The 17,202-nt window shown below is 39.8% G+C and overlaps 1 protein-coding gene across 5 annotated transcripts in view; it reads right to left on the reverse strand.

Moving 5' to 3' along the window:
* Positions 1 to 1,117: 1,117 nt before the first annotated feature.
* LOC130922688 (coiled-coil domain-containing protein 102A-like) overlaps positions 1,118 to 17,202 on the reverse strand; it is an 88,229-nt gene continuing 72,144 nt past the window's right edge. For 4 of the 5 annotated variants that reach the window (XM_057847603.1, XM_057847622.1, XM_057847613.1 and 1 more), the window contains 2 exons: positions 15,018 to 15,121; positions 1,118 to 5,845 (listed from right to left, as the gene is read on the reverse strand). In XM_057847603.1, the coding sequence (XP_057703586.1) occupies positions 5,710 to 5,845; positions 15,018 to 15,121 (240 nt within the window). In that variant the 3' untranslated portion in view covers positions 1,118 to 5,709. Of the gene's footprint in view, positions 5,846 to 15,017; positions 15,122 to 17,202 lie in introns of those variants that run through there. The other variant, XR_009064566.1, reaches the window with a different exon arrangement.

Raw genomic sequence — 17,202 nt, forward strand, 5'->3', positions numbered from 1 at the left:
CAGCTGTAATTGGAGCAAAAGGTGGCACTACAAAGTATTAAAGCAAGGGGGGCGAATAATATTGCACGCCCCACTTTTCAGTTTTTTATTTGTTAAAAAAGTTTAAATTATCTAATAAATGTTGTTCCGCTTCACAATTGTGTCCCACTTGTTGTTGATTCTTGACAAAAAATTAAAATTTTATATCTTTATGTTTGAAGCCTGAAATGTGGCGAAAGGTTGCAAGGTTCAAGGGGGCCGAATACTTTTGCAAGGCACTGTAAATATTTCACCACCACCACCACCACCACCACCTTCTGAGGCTAAAAGAACACAACTACTTTCAATCTACTTGCATAATGTATCAGGTCATCCATAAACTAAACCATAAATTAAGTGATTTCATCCCAATCTGTCCTCCTCAGCACACAAATACTACCCGAAGAAAAAAATCACATCACTGGAAAAAAACAGAAGGCTAAAGTCTACAAGCTTTGGCATTGTGAGCAGAGGACCACAGATCTGGAATGAACTGGACGAAACACTTAAAATGTCGCACTCCATCTCCATTTTTGAGAAAAAAATGAAAACTAACCTCCTTGCAATGTATGCTTAATATGTTGAGTGTTTGAATAACATTACTGAGGTATTGCATGTCAAATCTGATGTAATCAGAATGTTGAAATTTTCCTTAGTTAATTGTATGTATGTGTGTATGTGTGTGCTGTTTGACTGGGCCCCTACTACAAGCTTCAAAAAAGCTTATTTGGAGTGTCGCTTTCATGCATCTTATCAGATGAACTGCTTGTATATATGACAATGTTCTTGTGTGCACCATGATACTACTGTATGTGTGAATAAACTGAAACTGGATGACGAACTAATTGCAGAAGTTCTAAATCTAAATCATTACGCTGAAACTTAGGGTTCAAAATAAGCCTAAACGATATTCAAAGGTGGGTAGAGCTGCCAAAAAATTTACTCGAGTAGCAGTACTTCAGAATAATATTACAAAAGTAAAAGTAGTCATTCAAAAAATGTACTCAAGTACAAGTAAAAAAGTATCCAGTGAAAAGAATACTCAATGAGTTAACATTGTGAGTAACTGCTTTATTTTTTTAAACAATGGTATTTTTTCTCTCTCAGCACAAACTTATCCATATGAACAGTTGTTATAATACTGTACAATAACCCATTACAAAAATACAAAATAAAATAAAATAAAATAAAAAAGTAATAATAATAATAAATTGAATTTCGGTGAGAGAGAGAGAGAAAAAAAAAAAGAAATGAAGCTTTAGTCGTCCAAAAAGCATTAGTGCCCTCTAGTGGAGAAAATAGTTCCTAGTTTGAATCGTGAAAACTTCCTTCATAGTGACTATTATGAAATTAAAAGGATCATATCTCTGGTTTTCCGTGGTCAATCGGTTCCAGATAAAAACTGGGAGATTTATGTTGAGGGAAGCACTCTACAAAGTTGTGGCAATACATCGATTGTGAGATTCATTCCACCAGTGTAAATGTTATTGTATTGTTGAGAGAAATAAGTACTGCCCTTGAAACAGCTAATGTTTTTGCACCTTCTTGTGAAAAAGAGCCGCTTAGGTCAGCTTTGTGTTGTATAGGCATGTTGAGAAATAAGTACTGCCTTTGAAATGGTTCGTGTTACTGCACTTTCTTGTGTATAGAAAAAACAAAAAAAGTAGCTTAAGGGCAGCTTTTTGTTGTATGGGCATGTTTCAATCGTTCCTGTTGAATCATTAGGATATTTTAAATACATAATTGACATAAATTTGTCTGGCTACTTTATTAATTAATAATGTATGATGCATCAATAATCGTGATCATCGTCAATACCGTGATCATCGTTCAACGATTGAATCGTTGAACCCCGAATTGTAATCGAATCGAATAGTGGGGTGCCTCAGATGGCATACCCCTAGCGCTCTATGTCAAATACTTCATTTTTACGTTGCTTTGAAGACGCCACGCGATTAGGGTTGCCACCTTTCAGAAATAGAAATAAGGGACGCCCCCCCCTCGCGCCCGAAGCCTTACAGGCGCAAAAGAAAAAGGGACATCCTCAAAACTCCTAAAATCCATAGAAATTTAGAAAACTGTATTGTGCACTATGTGGGCATGGCAGTTTTTTTGCAGCAGATTTTTTTTCTTTTTTTTTCCTGCAGTTTAGTGAAAACAGTTGTGAATACCGTAATTAACATTTATGTTGTCAGCACTGAATGCAGTCACGTGATCCATTGACAAGCCAAATTTTTCAAGGGAATGTTCCAGGGGAGCTACAATTCCAGCAGCTGACTCGTCTGCATTCTCTATGAAGTCCAGCGTTTTGTTGGTGAGCCTAGACTCTGGACTTCCTGCTCAATTTATTCGAGGGATTGGTCTATATGGAGAATGGGATGGGTGACGTTAAGATCTTGAGCACAACACCCACTGCCTTCGGAACCAGGACTTGTTTCAACAGTGCCTCTTGCTTTGTTCTCCCCAAAGTCCTTTTCTTCACCATTTTGGAATCACATAGAATCTTTTGATTGAGCTTGTATCCACCGTCAGCACTGTTGTGGCTCTGGCCATGTTGTACTGTGTGGTATACCTGTGTCACCTCAGCTGCAGTAATTTAGAGGGTAGGAGTGGGATGATGTCAAATTATTGCTTTAATTTTGGTATCACTATTAATCAATCAATTGATAGTATATATTCACATTAAGACTATTAATTCAGTGTTTATTTGCTGTTAATCGCTTAGGAATAATTCCAAATGAGGAGCATTAGTTAGCATAACAAAATAAGATGTTCTTTATGGGTACATAAATTCATTCTATATTGACTGATAATAAATGCATGTTTCGGAAATAAAAAAAAAAAAAAAAAAAAAAATCAACATTCCAGCGAGGTAACTTCCGTAACTAGGCAACCTACCCGGAAGTGGAGCACAGCGCAGGGCAGGGCAGGGCAGGGCAGGGCAGGGCAGGGCAGGGCAGGGCAGGGCAGGGCAGGGCAGACGGCAGCGGGCATGCAGATAACTATTTTGCTGTCTTTAATCTCTCCTGCCCTTTTTGTTCATTATTGTTGGCTCATTGTTCACTTAAGAGCGCGGGTCTGTGTTTGCGTGTGACAGACGTGAATGTGCTGGGCGTGCCATCGGAGCCGCGGGTCGCGCGGGGTTGCACCATGGGACAATTGTGAAATACGGAATAAACTGCGTTCCGTATTGGTTCAATATGGAACGCAACTTTTAATTCCCAATTACGGAACGATTCCGTATTTCAAGGGATGGGTGGCAAGCCTACACGCGATTGACGTGCTCATAGTATGGCAAGCTTGTGTACAATAAACAGGAAAAATGTAATGACACTTGCCCAAAGTAGCAGAGTAGCGTTTTTTCTTCACAAATAAGTTTTCTCAAAAAGTTACTCAAGTAAATGTAATCGAGTATATGTAATGCGTTACTTCTCCCCTCTAGCGATATTTAGGAAAAAAACAACAACTATTGTTGGGATTTTTTTGGGGGTGAGGGGTTGCGATATATTACGATATTATACTAAAAATAGAAGAATTTTCACCAAATGACTTGAATAGCTGTTTGGGATAGGCCTGAACGATATATTGCCAAGACTCCACAGTTACTTTTTGCATTGGTTGCACCAGTGCGCCCAACTTTTTTTCTTAAGGTGCACCAGCACAAAATGTAGGCGCGCACACACATTTTTCATCACTCGCCAGAACATTCATATAATTCATTCATCTTCTGGGTCGTGGGGGGTGCTGGAGTCCATCACAGCTAACTCCAGGCAGAAGGTGGGATACACCCTGAACTGATTGCCAGCCGGGCACACCACCATTGACGTACACACTCACACCTATCGACAATTTAGAGTGTTCAACCAGCAGGAACCCCAAAAACACCCCACACAGGCACGGGAAGAACATGCAAACTCCACACAGGAAGGCCACCCACGATCCCAGAACTATGAGGTGGACGTTCTAACCACTGTCCCACCATGCCTCCTTCATAACGGGAATTATTTTCAAACAAGAATGACTTAGAAAAATGATTTTCTTACTTAAATACTTCATTGAGTCCACTCAGCCTCAAACACCTCCCTCCTACTAAGCAATGCGACCAAACTTTTCTTGGTCACCAGTGCAGCTAGCGTTTGGTACTTAAAGTTAACAATGATTGACCGGGTTGTAGCTTTGATCTGGGCATCGACCACTCAGTAGCTCTACGATCAAAGGCAACTCATCCATTGTGTAAGTGAGAGGCTGTTCTCGTCAGCGTGAGCGTCAAAGCGTGAGTGAATCTGTGGCGCCGTATGAGCATGAAGCAGAAAAACGAGTTTGTGTTTTTGCGCTATATTTGAAATATCGCACATCCTTGCGATGCGAGTATTGCACATCGCGGTGACGATCTTCAAACGATATATCGTTCAGGCCTAGTTCAAAATGTTTTGTCCACCAAATTTTTACATACACTTGGCGTGTTCTCAAAGACACAGTCACTGTGCCAAAAATGCCCCGAGATTTGCTTTTAGGAGAAAATCCCGATGTGCCACTTCTTGCTCGAGAGCAATTGCACAACCTCAGTGTAGCAGACTTTCTCCCGAAATTTGAGAGCAATGAAAGGAAAAACGAAATGTTAGATTGTAAATATTTCAAATGACAATTTAACCATCATGAAAAATGAGTGGACATAGATGAAATTTTACAATGAGGTACGATTTTCACGGTCCTTTTCAGACAGATAAAACTGCTCTTAGAAATGCCATCTCATTCCAAGTTAGATAATCTTGAATGAGATTGGCCCCTTTCAGACTTGCAGTATATACCGCTAAATTCATGTGTGACGTGGGATTTACCCGTTTCATGGCTTTTAGACGTGGGGAGGTATACCGGGAATTACCCGGGTTGGACACTTTCCGACGTGTTGTTGGCGACTCGGCGCTCCATATGCAGGATGGGCAGGGGACGGGATTTTATAACCGGACATGTCATTTTTGGTCGGCGTGGCAACAGAATAAACCACACATTTCCAAAGCTGGAGAATGGACTGTCTCTTCCTTGGCTCTAAGATCCAGTAGCAATGTATTTTTGTTATGTTTCCAGTTTAAATTTGCTATCTTTCCAGTTTGCCATGTTGATAATTGCGATTTTTGTTTACCTCTTTTTGTCTCACTGCAAAGAAAGAGGAAATGACGATCAACCCGCCATGATATATACGTCATCAGCCTTCGCGCCGTGACCCGTGAAATAACCGGCTGTTTTCATACATGAATGTCCCAGACATTATACTAGGATGCGACTCATGTCCGTGTCATCTCCATATCAGTCGACCGGGGAAATAGCTTTCAGATATAAGGGCTACCCGTTTAAATCCCAGCACTTAACCGCAGTTCAGCGTGTGTCTGAGAGTGGCTTATTGTTGCAGTCCAGAGATAAAATCAAGAAGAAATAACAAAAAATACAGGATAAATGTTACTCTTGCTCCAGAAACCAAGGAGACAAAATGCAGTTTTGCCTAAAACAGTGTGGCTAGATAAGCCACACAGGTTTGTTTGGTTTAGTTTTAGTCTAGATCCCCTTTCAACTTATGCAGTTTTTCATTGTAGATGGGCACCTCCCTTTTTATGTCCATAGCTATATCATCTTATTTAGCTCATTGGCATTTTTGAAGATACACATTTGGGTAAACACTGACAATACATATAAGTGTCATCCATGAATCTGGAGATGCAGTTGCTCTTCTTCCTCATCAATGTCACTAGTTGAGCCATCTGGGTTATCAGGACTGAACCGAGCTGATCGCATCTTCCCAAACAGACCAGGACTCAGCTGCTGGCGGCGAAGCCTATGACAAAGAAAACAGTCCCACGGGAAAAAGTGTTTAGCCAAAAAGTTTTTTTTAATTTTTTTACATCATTATCTAATCGTGGGTCAAAAATCATAAGACAAATAAAATAGTGAGTGTGTATCATTTAAGGCCGAATAACGAGTACTTTCAGAAATCATGCGTAACGTGAGCAGTCTCTGTGCCTGAAATTTAGTTTGTATCTGGAGGTGGTTGGTCATAAATCTGTCAGTTTCTCTTTACTTCATAGCGTAAGTTAGAGAGCCTATCCATTCCACTTGTTGATATAGAGAACGCCCACATTGCTGAAAATCCAGTCCGCATTTCCCCTGTGCTAGCAGTTGGTACAACCTATGTAACTCCTGGAGGCTATGCCCCCCGTTCTTAAAACCTACTGACGCCTCTGGCTGCAACTTTTATTTTTTATAATCGATTAATGGAAAGATGCAAGTACTGCCCCCTTCATTCCTCTTTCACTCCTACTATTAGGAGCACTGAGCCATCTGGAGGTTGCCTCTTCCTGTATACGTTATGTAAATAATACATTGTTGAAATCTAGACATGCGCAATCGCTGAGGTTTTGTGCGATATTTTTGTTGCACGACCAGTTCATGTCTCTGTCACTTTATCCTCCCACGACCTCCATCCTTCGACGCTCTCTGCCGTTTACGCGGCTCAGAGTAGGCATGTGCCGGTTACCGGTTTCAAGGTTTACCATGGTATGAAAACATCATGGTTTCAAAACCACTAAAATTTTCCGTCATACCGTAGTACGGTATTCGCTATTTTACAAGTCTCAAAAATGCAGCCAGAAGTGTCTTGGAGCGGTAGCGCTCAATCCTCCCTCTCCGGTTGTTGATGTGCTAAACACCAAAAAAGAAACACTCCAAACAAAAGGCGTACTTTTCTTGAATTTATGGAGGTCTCAAATCATGGTAACTGAAATATAAAAAATGAACACTTTTAAAACGTTGTACAATAGTATTTTACACGTGTGAGTAGCTTCATTAGCACAAACACAACAGAATGTGAGGAAGTCATCAATGAAAAAGTTCGCCAAAAACAAAACACACATTTTCCTTTCAAATTCAAAATACAAATTAACTAAAAACTTACAAAGACGAATGTTAGCCTAGACTTAGCTGGGAGAGCAACTTCGTCGAGGTTATAAATCTCACGGCCACTGAGAAACAAGCTTGAATGAAGAAAAAGGGATAACATCAAAGATCGCTAATTGCGACAGATGATCTTGCCCTAAGCACAAATGTACGCTCGCTGGACAAGGAGACGTCTCACTCCCAGTGTTTTTAGATTAAACCTTTACACAACAACATTCACATTTTAACTAACTTATCCATATTTAACTTATTAACTTATGAATTCTGCGTCTTTTTAACACAAAGGCATGACATGTAGACTAGAGTTGACACAGTGGCTGAAAATGGGGAAACTTCACTTGAGCTTTTGCCCCCTCAAATAAAAATAAATAAATAAATAAATTTAAAAAAAATACAGTCAATATAATTTTATTTAGAAGTGTTTTTACTTTTTTAAGGCAATTAATTTAGTTCTTTTTTTTTTTTTTTTTTAACCCATACCTCTCAAAATACATTTTGGAGCTATAATTGCAATACCGTGATGCCGTAAAACTGCGGTATTTTTGCTCACGGTTATCGTACCGTCAAAATCTCATACCGGCACATGCCTAGCTCAGAGACACCTGTGCAGGCTTGTTCGCTGCCAAAAGTCGGCCTCCTCATAGTGTTCTCGCTCGACGGTTTTTCCTCCGCAACACTTCTTGCAGCCTAGACAGCCAAAAGGCACTTCCGGCGGCTTGTTCGCCACCATAAGTCGCTGTCCTCATCTGATTGACTAAAACCACACCCACCGTCATCTCCTGTGTGTTGTCTTCAGACACTTGCAAGTTGCACCATGTAGGCATTAAGTGAGTGATTGTTTTATTTAAGTAGAAATAAGGAATTTGTAAGCACGAAGCATGCGTCCTAACTGAAATTCACCTCTCTGTGCACGCAGAACCCCATTGAAGCCAGGATTGTAAATTTGAGTGAATGTTTTATTTTTGTATAATTGTGAATTAGCGAAGCTTGTCATTTTTCAGAAGAGGGTCGTCCGTGTGTTCGTGATCTCTAAGACACCACGCAAATTGCCAAATACTGACAATGCTTCTTCATTGACAGCCAAAAAGAGCAAAGAGAACGCTAATGAGCACTATTCAGCAGCATATTAATGAGAAACGGAATTTTTGCCGAGGAGCCAGAAAAGGTTTAGGGTTGTTAGATTAGTTAGTAATCAGTTAGAAATACTGTGGCTAATTTTACATATTATCATACTCAAAGGTTTCAGTTAATCAAACCACATTTAATATCACACAAAGACAACCCAAATAGATCCAAAATGCAGATTTTAAAATGAAGAATTTGTCATGCCACAAAAAAATCCCAAACTATCTGGCCATATGTGAAAAAGTAATTGCCCAGGTTGTGCCACCCTTGCCAGCAATAACTGGATGAGTCATAAACACTGATCCCAACTCAGCCAGCAAGGCCTACAGTTTTTTGGATGTTGTTCTAGATTATTTTGTCATGAGTCGTCTTCGCACACTTGAAGTCATTTTAGCTGGTCAACCACTTTTGCCACTGTTCCGCGTTTTCTCCATTTTGGAATAAAAGCTCTGACCGTGGTTCTCTGGAGTCCCAAAGTCTTGGCTTTATAACCTTTTCCAGATGGATTTATTACAATCAATCATTTTTTTAAAAATCTTGGCATGATGTGTTTGTCCTTGAGATCCTGTAGCCTATGTCACTTGACATTATCTATTTTTAAGTGTTTTTTTTTTTTTTAATAGTACAGTGGTACCACGACATCCGATCGCTTTGACACACTATCTTTTCGACGTCCGACGTAAAATATGGCTCTTAATTTGTTTGTACATCCGACAACATGCTCTAAATACGACGGTCTATGACAGCACCGCAGTTTCTTAGTTTTCCCGCAAGACGGACGCGTGGCAGATTTTCTTGTGAGAGAAATCAAAATGGGTTCCAACAATGCTAGTGCTGGTGGTTGAAAAAAGTTGATGCTTACCGTTACCATTAACATGAAGATAGATATGATATGATGATGAGAAAAATATGAGCGTGGGGTGCGCATCCTGATATGGCTCGCTCAGTACAGCCGTAGACTGTCTATGACGGTCCTCCTCTGTTCGCGAGTCTTTATAAGTTAAGATGGCAATTATTATTGTGGTAACATCGCCAAAGAAATCGCCAGCTTCTTCAGGTTTCTACTCATTCATTCCATCAACTTGTGCCTAGTGTCTAGGTACACCACGCAAACACATTTGCCACATTAAACAGGTATTATTTTACTATTATTAGGGACCGAGCACCAACTGGCGCAAGAGCCCTATTAGAATGCAAAGGATTATAATTTTTCTATTTCATGGCAAATGAAAATGGCCAATTTGGAGGCCTGAACATGTTTGAAAACTCACCAAAATTTGCACATAAATGCAGCTTTGCGTAATTTTTGATAATTTTGCAACGTTGCGAAAAAATGTAACAAAATGGGTCAGTGGCGTCCCCTTAATATTTCAAAAAGTCCTCTCCTATTGGGTTTTTTCAACATAGAGCAAAGAAATTTGGGGAGTTGATACGTTGTGCAAAATTGCTTCAAAAAGTCTCTCGCACCCATATTCCAAACCCAACAGGAAATCGGATATTGGTGAGACTTTTCATGAGACATATGAGATCTAAAGCTATCAAAATGGTAAGTTTTCATTCACGGGCCTGACCTGGGCGTAGTGCCAAAGACAGCCTTTTTTTTTTTTTTTGCAAAACCCCCCTAATCCTAACCCAAAATTCAGTAAATGACAAATAACGGGAGATTGTGTGGCTCAGTGGGAGAGTAGTTGTCCCCCAACCTACAGGTTGTGGGTTCGATTCTCTGCCCTGATTAACTAGCCTAAGTATCCTTGACCAAGATACTGAACCCCACATTGCTCCTAGTGCTACGTCACCAGTAGGTAGATGGCGATGTAGTGTAAGAAAAGCGCTATACAAGTATAACACCATTTAACTCCCTGACACAAGGTTCAATCTTTTTCATATCTGGTATGTATGTGAGGTATCACACCCTGAACACGACTGTATTGAAATATTACCCATTAGACCTGGCGACAACTGCTGGGAAAAGGAAACGGCCTTTTTTTTTTTTTTAAACGAGAAAGGCTCCTCCCGCAAAGGATATTTTCCTTTGCGGGAGGTCAATTGACCTCAAACCTGTTTCAGGGGAGCCTTGCGTTCAGCTGCATGATAAAAAATATTGAGGTTTCGTTAATGTACAGGGGTCCAAACAGGACCGTGAAAATGACCGTCGCGATTTTGTCTCGCCACAAATTTTGAACAGGCAGACATACAACACATCTGCGCCAAACTTCCCGTGCTTGGTGAGAGTCGTACCCTGAATGGTTCTGTTGGGATCATTTGCATCAACCGTACAGCGCCAACTAGTGGCAACAGAAAGTCATTTCACTTATACATGTCCAGTTCTTTTCAGGTTGGTCATTTTGGTTTCAAGACGTTTTGTAATTCTACATTTTATGGTTCACGTCCACATGTCTCTGTCTGTTGCCGTGACGCCCATTTTGTTCACCGTTAAAAGGAAGATTTTTTCAGGGTTTTGGCAGCTTATAGACCCACAAAATTTGGCCCACTTGGTCAAATTAGCCCAATTAGAAGATTCATTTTGGGTTTGAAAATGGGCTTGGCTGCACAGCTCTGTAGCGCCTCCTTTTTTGTAGGACTGTCTTCAATAGGGGCTTTTTCACCTAGGTGTGTGAATATATTTGTAATCCCAAAAAAAAAGGCGAGTTCCAAGAAGGTTAAGTTCCCAGGAGATGATGAGAGGGGGATGATCTGCCACCACCCTGACCTGCGTGCTGTCTGAGTTGTGCCAGAGTGCGAGGGCCCGTTCAGTCCTGCTTGCAGGCGTAGTTGCTGTTATTATATTATTATTCCTTTTTTTTTTTTTTTCATTATTTATTTGTTTTGCTCTTTGTTATTGATATTTGCTATAGTAACATGAATATTTATTGAGAATTTAGTGTAGGTTTTCGGGCTGTGGAACGAATTACCGTATTTTTCGGACTATAAGTCGCAGTTTTTTTTCATATTTTGGCTGGGGTTGCGACTTATACTCAGGAGCGACTTATGTGTGGAATTATTAACACATTATGATATAATTTCACATGTTATTTTGGTGTTTTGCAGTGACACTGATGGTTTTGTAAAGTTGTTTGCATGTTCTTATGCTATAGTTATCTGAATAACTCTTTATAGCTATGGCCACGTTCGCGTTCTGCCTTTGGCAGTGTATGTTCAATTGTATTATTGACTTTTTTATCTTGAAATGGATGCATTTAGTTTGTGGCGCTTTCACGCTCACGTGAGGGCGCACTCGCACTTGTTTAAATGAAGAAGAGTGCTCACACGCCAGAAGAAGACAGACAGCTACGTAGCTCTGAGTGAGTGAGTGGGCGAGCTAGCGAGAGAAAAGACGGCTGCGAACCTACTTTCATTGTTTATGCTTTTAAATTATCTCTACAGAGGCAACGCCTGCGTGTATCATCTTTTCTGTTGTTGTTGTGTGTTTTCCACCCGCGATCGGACACTTAGAGCCAGTTGTGTGGTTGTTTGAACGATGTGCTAATGATAGCGAACGCATGCTAACCTGTTACTTATTACTGTATTACTGTAATAGTACCTAATTATCATTTATTTACGTTGATGCGAACGTGATTGCTATCGAGGACCAAATTGATTCAGCAAATTATACGGACGTCCAGCATTGTCTTTTGGGAGTTCGCTGGATAGCCAGGACCGAGCCGTAGCGTAGGACAGTATATTCACATTTCGTTGTTCATGCACTGCACACTGTACATTTATTTAGCATGTTGTTCTCTATTGTATTTTTATATTAAATTGCCTTTCAAGATGACATGTCCGTTCTATGTGTTGGATTTTATCAAGTAAATTTCCCCCAAAAATTCGACTTATACTCCGGTGCGACTTGTATACGTTTTTTTTCTCTTCGTTGGGCATTTTATGGCTGGATCGACTTATACTCAGGTGCAACTTGTAGTCCGAAAAATACGGTAATGAGATTATTATGTATTCTTATGGGAAAATCCTGCTCGACATACCACCATTTAGACTTACAAACAAGGTCTTGGAACGAATTAACTTCGTATGTAGAAGTACAACTTTATAGTTTTGTTATTTTTCGGCCCTTAGTAAATAATATCATCATTTAGAAATTGCATTTTTATTTCCTTGGGTTGTCTCTGTGTGACATCAAAATTTGTTTGATGAGCATAAACCTTTGTGGCGCCTTTTCACAGAGTTGGTGTTCTTGCTTGGTCTGGGCTCGTGTTGGTATAAACAAACACTGGCCCAAGGGACTGATAATTGATGCTTAGCAAGCACCAACTCGTTGCTGGGCCTGACGAAGGCCAGCAATGGACCAACTACATCAGGAGGCGGGTGGCAAGGTTAATGTGACAAAGAGGAGCTGTGGGCGAGCAGCAGTCAACTAGTTGACGTCGACAAGAGCAGTAGTCCAGTAGTAGAAAAAGTCTGCTTTACAGCCGGCACCCTTAGTCAAATTATGAACTCAGACCCCCACGCCCTCAAATGACGAGAGATTTCCCTCAAGAATATTCATACAATACATTCCTGCAAGTCTTCTCAAGATCCAGAAATAAATCCAAGTGTATTTTCGAGATCCACGAATATATCGGTCGAATCCAGCCAGTCACCATATGTGAACGTGATTGTGTGCACCCACGGTGAAAGGTTTTGAGACACTTATCACCCTACCCTCATTGTAGCAATAACAAAGGCAATTCCGTTTCTATTAGGACCCCCTCTCCACCTCCTGGAGACCTAGTATGGTGTCCTGTGTGTACTGGTCCTTCTCAAAAAAATTAGCATGTTGTGATGAAGTTAATTATTTTCTGTAATGTACTGATAAACATTAGACTTTTATATATTTTAGATTCATTACACACAACTGAAGTAGTTCAAGCCTTTTATTGTTTTAATATTGATGATTTTGGCAAAAAAGTCAAGAAAAAACAAAAATCCCTATCTCAAAAAAATAGCATACCATGAAAAGATACTCTAAAGAAGCTACTAACCTAATCATCTGAATCAACGAATTAACTTAAAACCAGGGCTGTCAAACAATTAAAAATTTTAATCGAGTTAATTACAGCTTAAAAATTAATTAATCGTAATTAATCGCAATTACTCGCAATTCAAACCATCTATAAAATATGCCATATTTTTCTGTAAATTATTGTTGGAATTGAAAGATAAGACACAAGATGGATATATATATTCAACGTACGGTACATAAGTACTGTATTTGTTTATTATAACAATAAATCAACAAGATGGCATTAACCTTATTAACATCCTGTCAAAGTGATCCATGGACAGAAAGACTTGTAGTTCTTAAAAGATAAGGTATTGAAATTTTATATTAAAACCCCTCTTAATGTTTTTGTTTTAATAAAATTTGTAAAATTTTCAATCAAAAAATAAACTAGTAGCCCGCCATTGTTGATGTCAATAATTACACAATGCTCATGAGTGCTGAAGCCCATAAAATCAGTCGCACCGAAGCGCCAGCAGAGAGCGACAAAACTCCAAAAAACACAAGTAACAAGTGGACATTGCACTGTGCTGTCATTTTAATCTGTTTGAGCGGGGCATGTGCGTTAATTGCGTCAAATATTTTTAACGTGGTTAATTAAAAAAAAATAATTACCGCCCATTAACGCGATAATTTTGACAGCCTTAGTTAAAACCCCTGTGAAAGATTCCTGAGTATTTTAAAAACTCCCAGCCTGGTTCATTACTCAAAACCGCAGTCATGGGCAAGAAAGAAATTTCTGAGCGAATAGGCTGTTCCCAGAGTGCTGTATCAAGGCACCTCAGTGGGAAGTCTGTGGGAAGGAAAAAGTGTGGCAGGAAACGCTGCACAACCAGAAGAGGTGAGCGCACCCTGAGAAACATTGTGGAGAAGGGCCGATTCCAGACCTTGGGGGACCTGCAGAAACCTGGAAACGGGCTACAGGTGCCGCATTCCCCAGGTCAAGCCACTTTTGAACCTGAAACAGCGGCAGAAGCGCCTGACCTGGGCTATAGAGAAGCAGCACTGGCCTGTTGCTCAGTGGTCCAAAATACGTTTTTCAGATGAAAGCAAATTTTGCATGTCATTCGGAAATCAAGGGGCCAGAGTTTGGAGGAAGACTGGGGAGAAGGAAATGCCAAAATGCCTGAAGTGCAGTGTCAAGTACCCACAGTCAGTGATGGTCTAGGGTGCCATGTCAGCTGCTGGTGTTCGTCTACTGTGTTTTATCAAGGGCAGGGTCAATGTAGCTAGCTATCAGGAGATTTTGGAGCACTTCATACTTCCATCTGCTGAAAAGCTTTATGGAGATAAAGATTTCATTTTTCAGCACGACCTGGCACCTGCTCACAGTGCCAAAACCACTGCTAAATGGTTTACTGACCATGGCATTGCTGTGCTCAATTGACCTGCCAACTCTCCTGACCTGAACCTCATAGAGAATCTGCGGGATATTGTGAAGAGGAAGTTGAGAGACACCAGACCCAACACTTTGGATGAGCTTAAGGCCGCTATCGAAGCATGCTGGGGCTCCATAACACCTCAGCAGTGCCACAGGTGATTGCCTCCATGCCACGCTGCATTGAAGCAGTAATTTCTGCAAAAGGATTCCCGACCAAGAATGGAGTGCATAGCTGATATAATTAATTGAAGGTTGACTTTTTTTGTATTAAAAAAACACTTTTTTGTTTTGGTTGGATGAAATATGCTAATTTTTGAGATAGGGATTTTGGGTTTTTCTTGACTTTTTTTGCCAAAATAATCAATATTAAAACTATAAAAGGCTTGAACTACATCAGTTGTGTGTAATAAATCTAAAATATATGAAAGTCTAATGTTTATCACTTCATTACAGAAAATAATGAACTTTATCACAATATGCTAATTTTTTGAGAAGGACTAGTATATGAATGTGAGTGCATTGTATATGTGCCTGCACATTTGTGTCTCTTACCTTGACTGCAAGTGTTCCAGTTGTACTTGCAGGTTCTCGGACTGCTCAACCTGTTCATCCAAAGACCTCTGGAGTTTCCTTGTCTGGTTATGGGACTCGTCCAGCTAATAAAAATACATGTAAAAGTGGTTTTTATACCCACACAATATTTCTTCTTTTTCTTTTTTACCATATTTCTATGTCTAAAGCTCTATGAGTTTGAGTTTCTTCCTTTGTCTCCTTTCCTGGGTCGTTGACGCAAAACTAATACCAGCTCAGCACCAGCCGTTAACACAGCGGCTCCTCGACCATGACCTGACATTACCGCCTTGGACTAAGATATAGTGCTGGGGAAAGAGCATTGAGGAGACGATGTCAACCTGCCCTTACAGCTAGTGCCATGTCTGGTCAGTGGTTGCTTACGCGTATATTCCCCAAAACTGTATATCACTGCACTATACTACATACACCAGATTGCTTTTCTGTGTATGAGGTGTCCTGTCTTCTCTCGTCTACAAACCAAGTCTCACTAGACTTCCTTTTTCTTGTGCTATAGTGAATCACAGAATGCCAAAAGTAAGCCTGTCGTAATATGCAATTAGCTAATTAATCACAAGGTAAATAAAAATGAGGTTGGTAATTTTCCCGTCTGCAATTTATCGCCACATGTGCGCTTGCATACATTTGTGAGTGTGTGTATTTGCGTGTGCTGTGTGCACCCACTAAACCTGTGTGTTGATTGCATATGAGACTCCAGTTCCTTTAACAGATGTTTATTGCTCATCAACACTAGGGTTGCAGCTATCGAATATTTTAGTAATCGAGTATTCAATTGAACATGCTATCGATTAATCGGAAAAAACATTTTTTTAGGTAAAGCGGAATCATAAATATACATGAGAAAACTCGACATTTCATCAAATATTGAAGTATTTTCAGCCAATCAATGTCTTTATTTTCGATGTACATTGTTGAAAACAGCCACCAATTGCATCTCAGATGTGACCAGAAAAAAAAAGTAATTCACTGCTTTTATTCAAAAAACCTCTCGATTTTACAAGAAAAAAAATCTTATTTCTTACCTAAAAATGTCAATACGCTTGATGACACACATAAATTAAAAGTTGGGTGTTTTCCCCACGTGTTTCAATTCAATTTCCATTTGTGTCAAGCTATTTTTAAGTTAGTCTAAAGTCCTGATAGGATTTTGAGTTTTTGCATTGTTCAAAATAAATGTATGATACCTGCTGTATTGGAGCACATTGGGGACCAGTGCTACTTGGTGTTTTATTAAGCAAAGACTACTGAGCTAAAATTGACAGTTAGCTTTATCATGTTTTTATTTTACACCCTCATCACTCTACAGCGCTATGTTTTCACAGATTAAATAAGTAAGACACGTTAGCCACGCATCGACAGTAGTTATAATTAATAGAAAACTAGCCCTCTGCAAGGCTAACGTTACGTGAGCAAGGGACAGCAATGTTAATCTTGTCTATTTATTAGCACTGAGAAGTCTACTGCTTTAAGATGGCGGCTGTTTACTAACGCCGCCATGTCTGTCATTTCGCATCTAGTTCGAAATAAATGTGATATCTATGATACGCCTCAGACGCTACCTGCTACCACTGTAGTATCATGCGGGCATAGTTTTTAGCAACATTGGCATAGTTTGCAGCAGCTGTCTGCTGTATTGCTTCTTCCTCTACACACATGACGTCAGCGCGTTGTCCCGCATTAAAAGTAGTCCGGGCAAAACGTGATGCTTTTAGCTGGCAAAATTAAACGAATCCCCGAGGCAAATAAAATTACTCTGATCAGTTTTTAAACTCGAGTTACTCGAGTTGCTCGAATATTCGTTTCAGCTCTACACACCATTGAACTAAAGTTCAGAGATACACAATGAGAAAACACACCTATATTAAACATCGTAAAATATTAGCATTGCTATATTGAGGCTAATAGAAAAAAGACAATGTACTACTAACCACTTCAGCCTGCTATAAAACATTGGCATTCTTCGCCAAAACGCAAACTTGCAGTTATAAGGTAACACTTCCGACATGAAATCTTGCTGGTTTACAGCATTTACAAACGATGCAAAAAAAAAAAAAAAAAAAAAAAAAAAAAAAAAAAAATCAACTCACACCACATGCATGAGAAAAAATAGAAGGTAAGTGCACTTTTTTTTTTTTTTTTAAAGTTA

The sequence above is a fragment of the Corythoichthys intestinalis genome, chromosome 1 (genome assembly GCF_030265065.1).
Source record: "Corythoichthys intestinalis isolate RoL2023-P3 chromosome 1, ASM3026506v1, whole genome shotgun sequence".
Lineage (NCBI taxonomy): Eukaryota > Metazoa > Chordata > Actinopteri > Syngnathiformes > Syngnathidae > Corythoichthys > Corythoichthys intestinalis.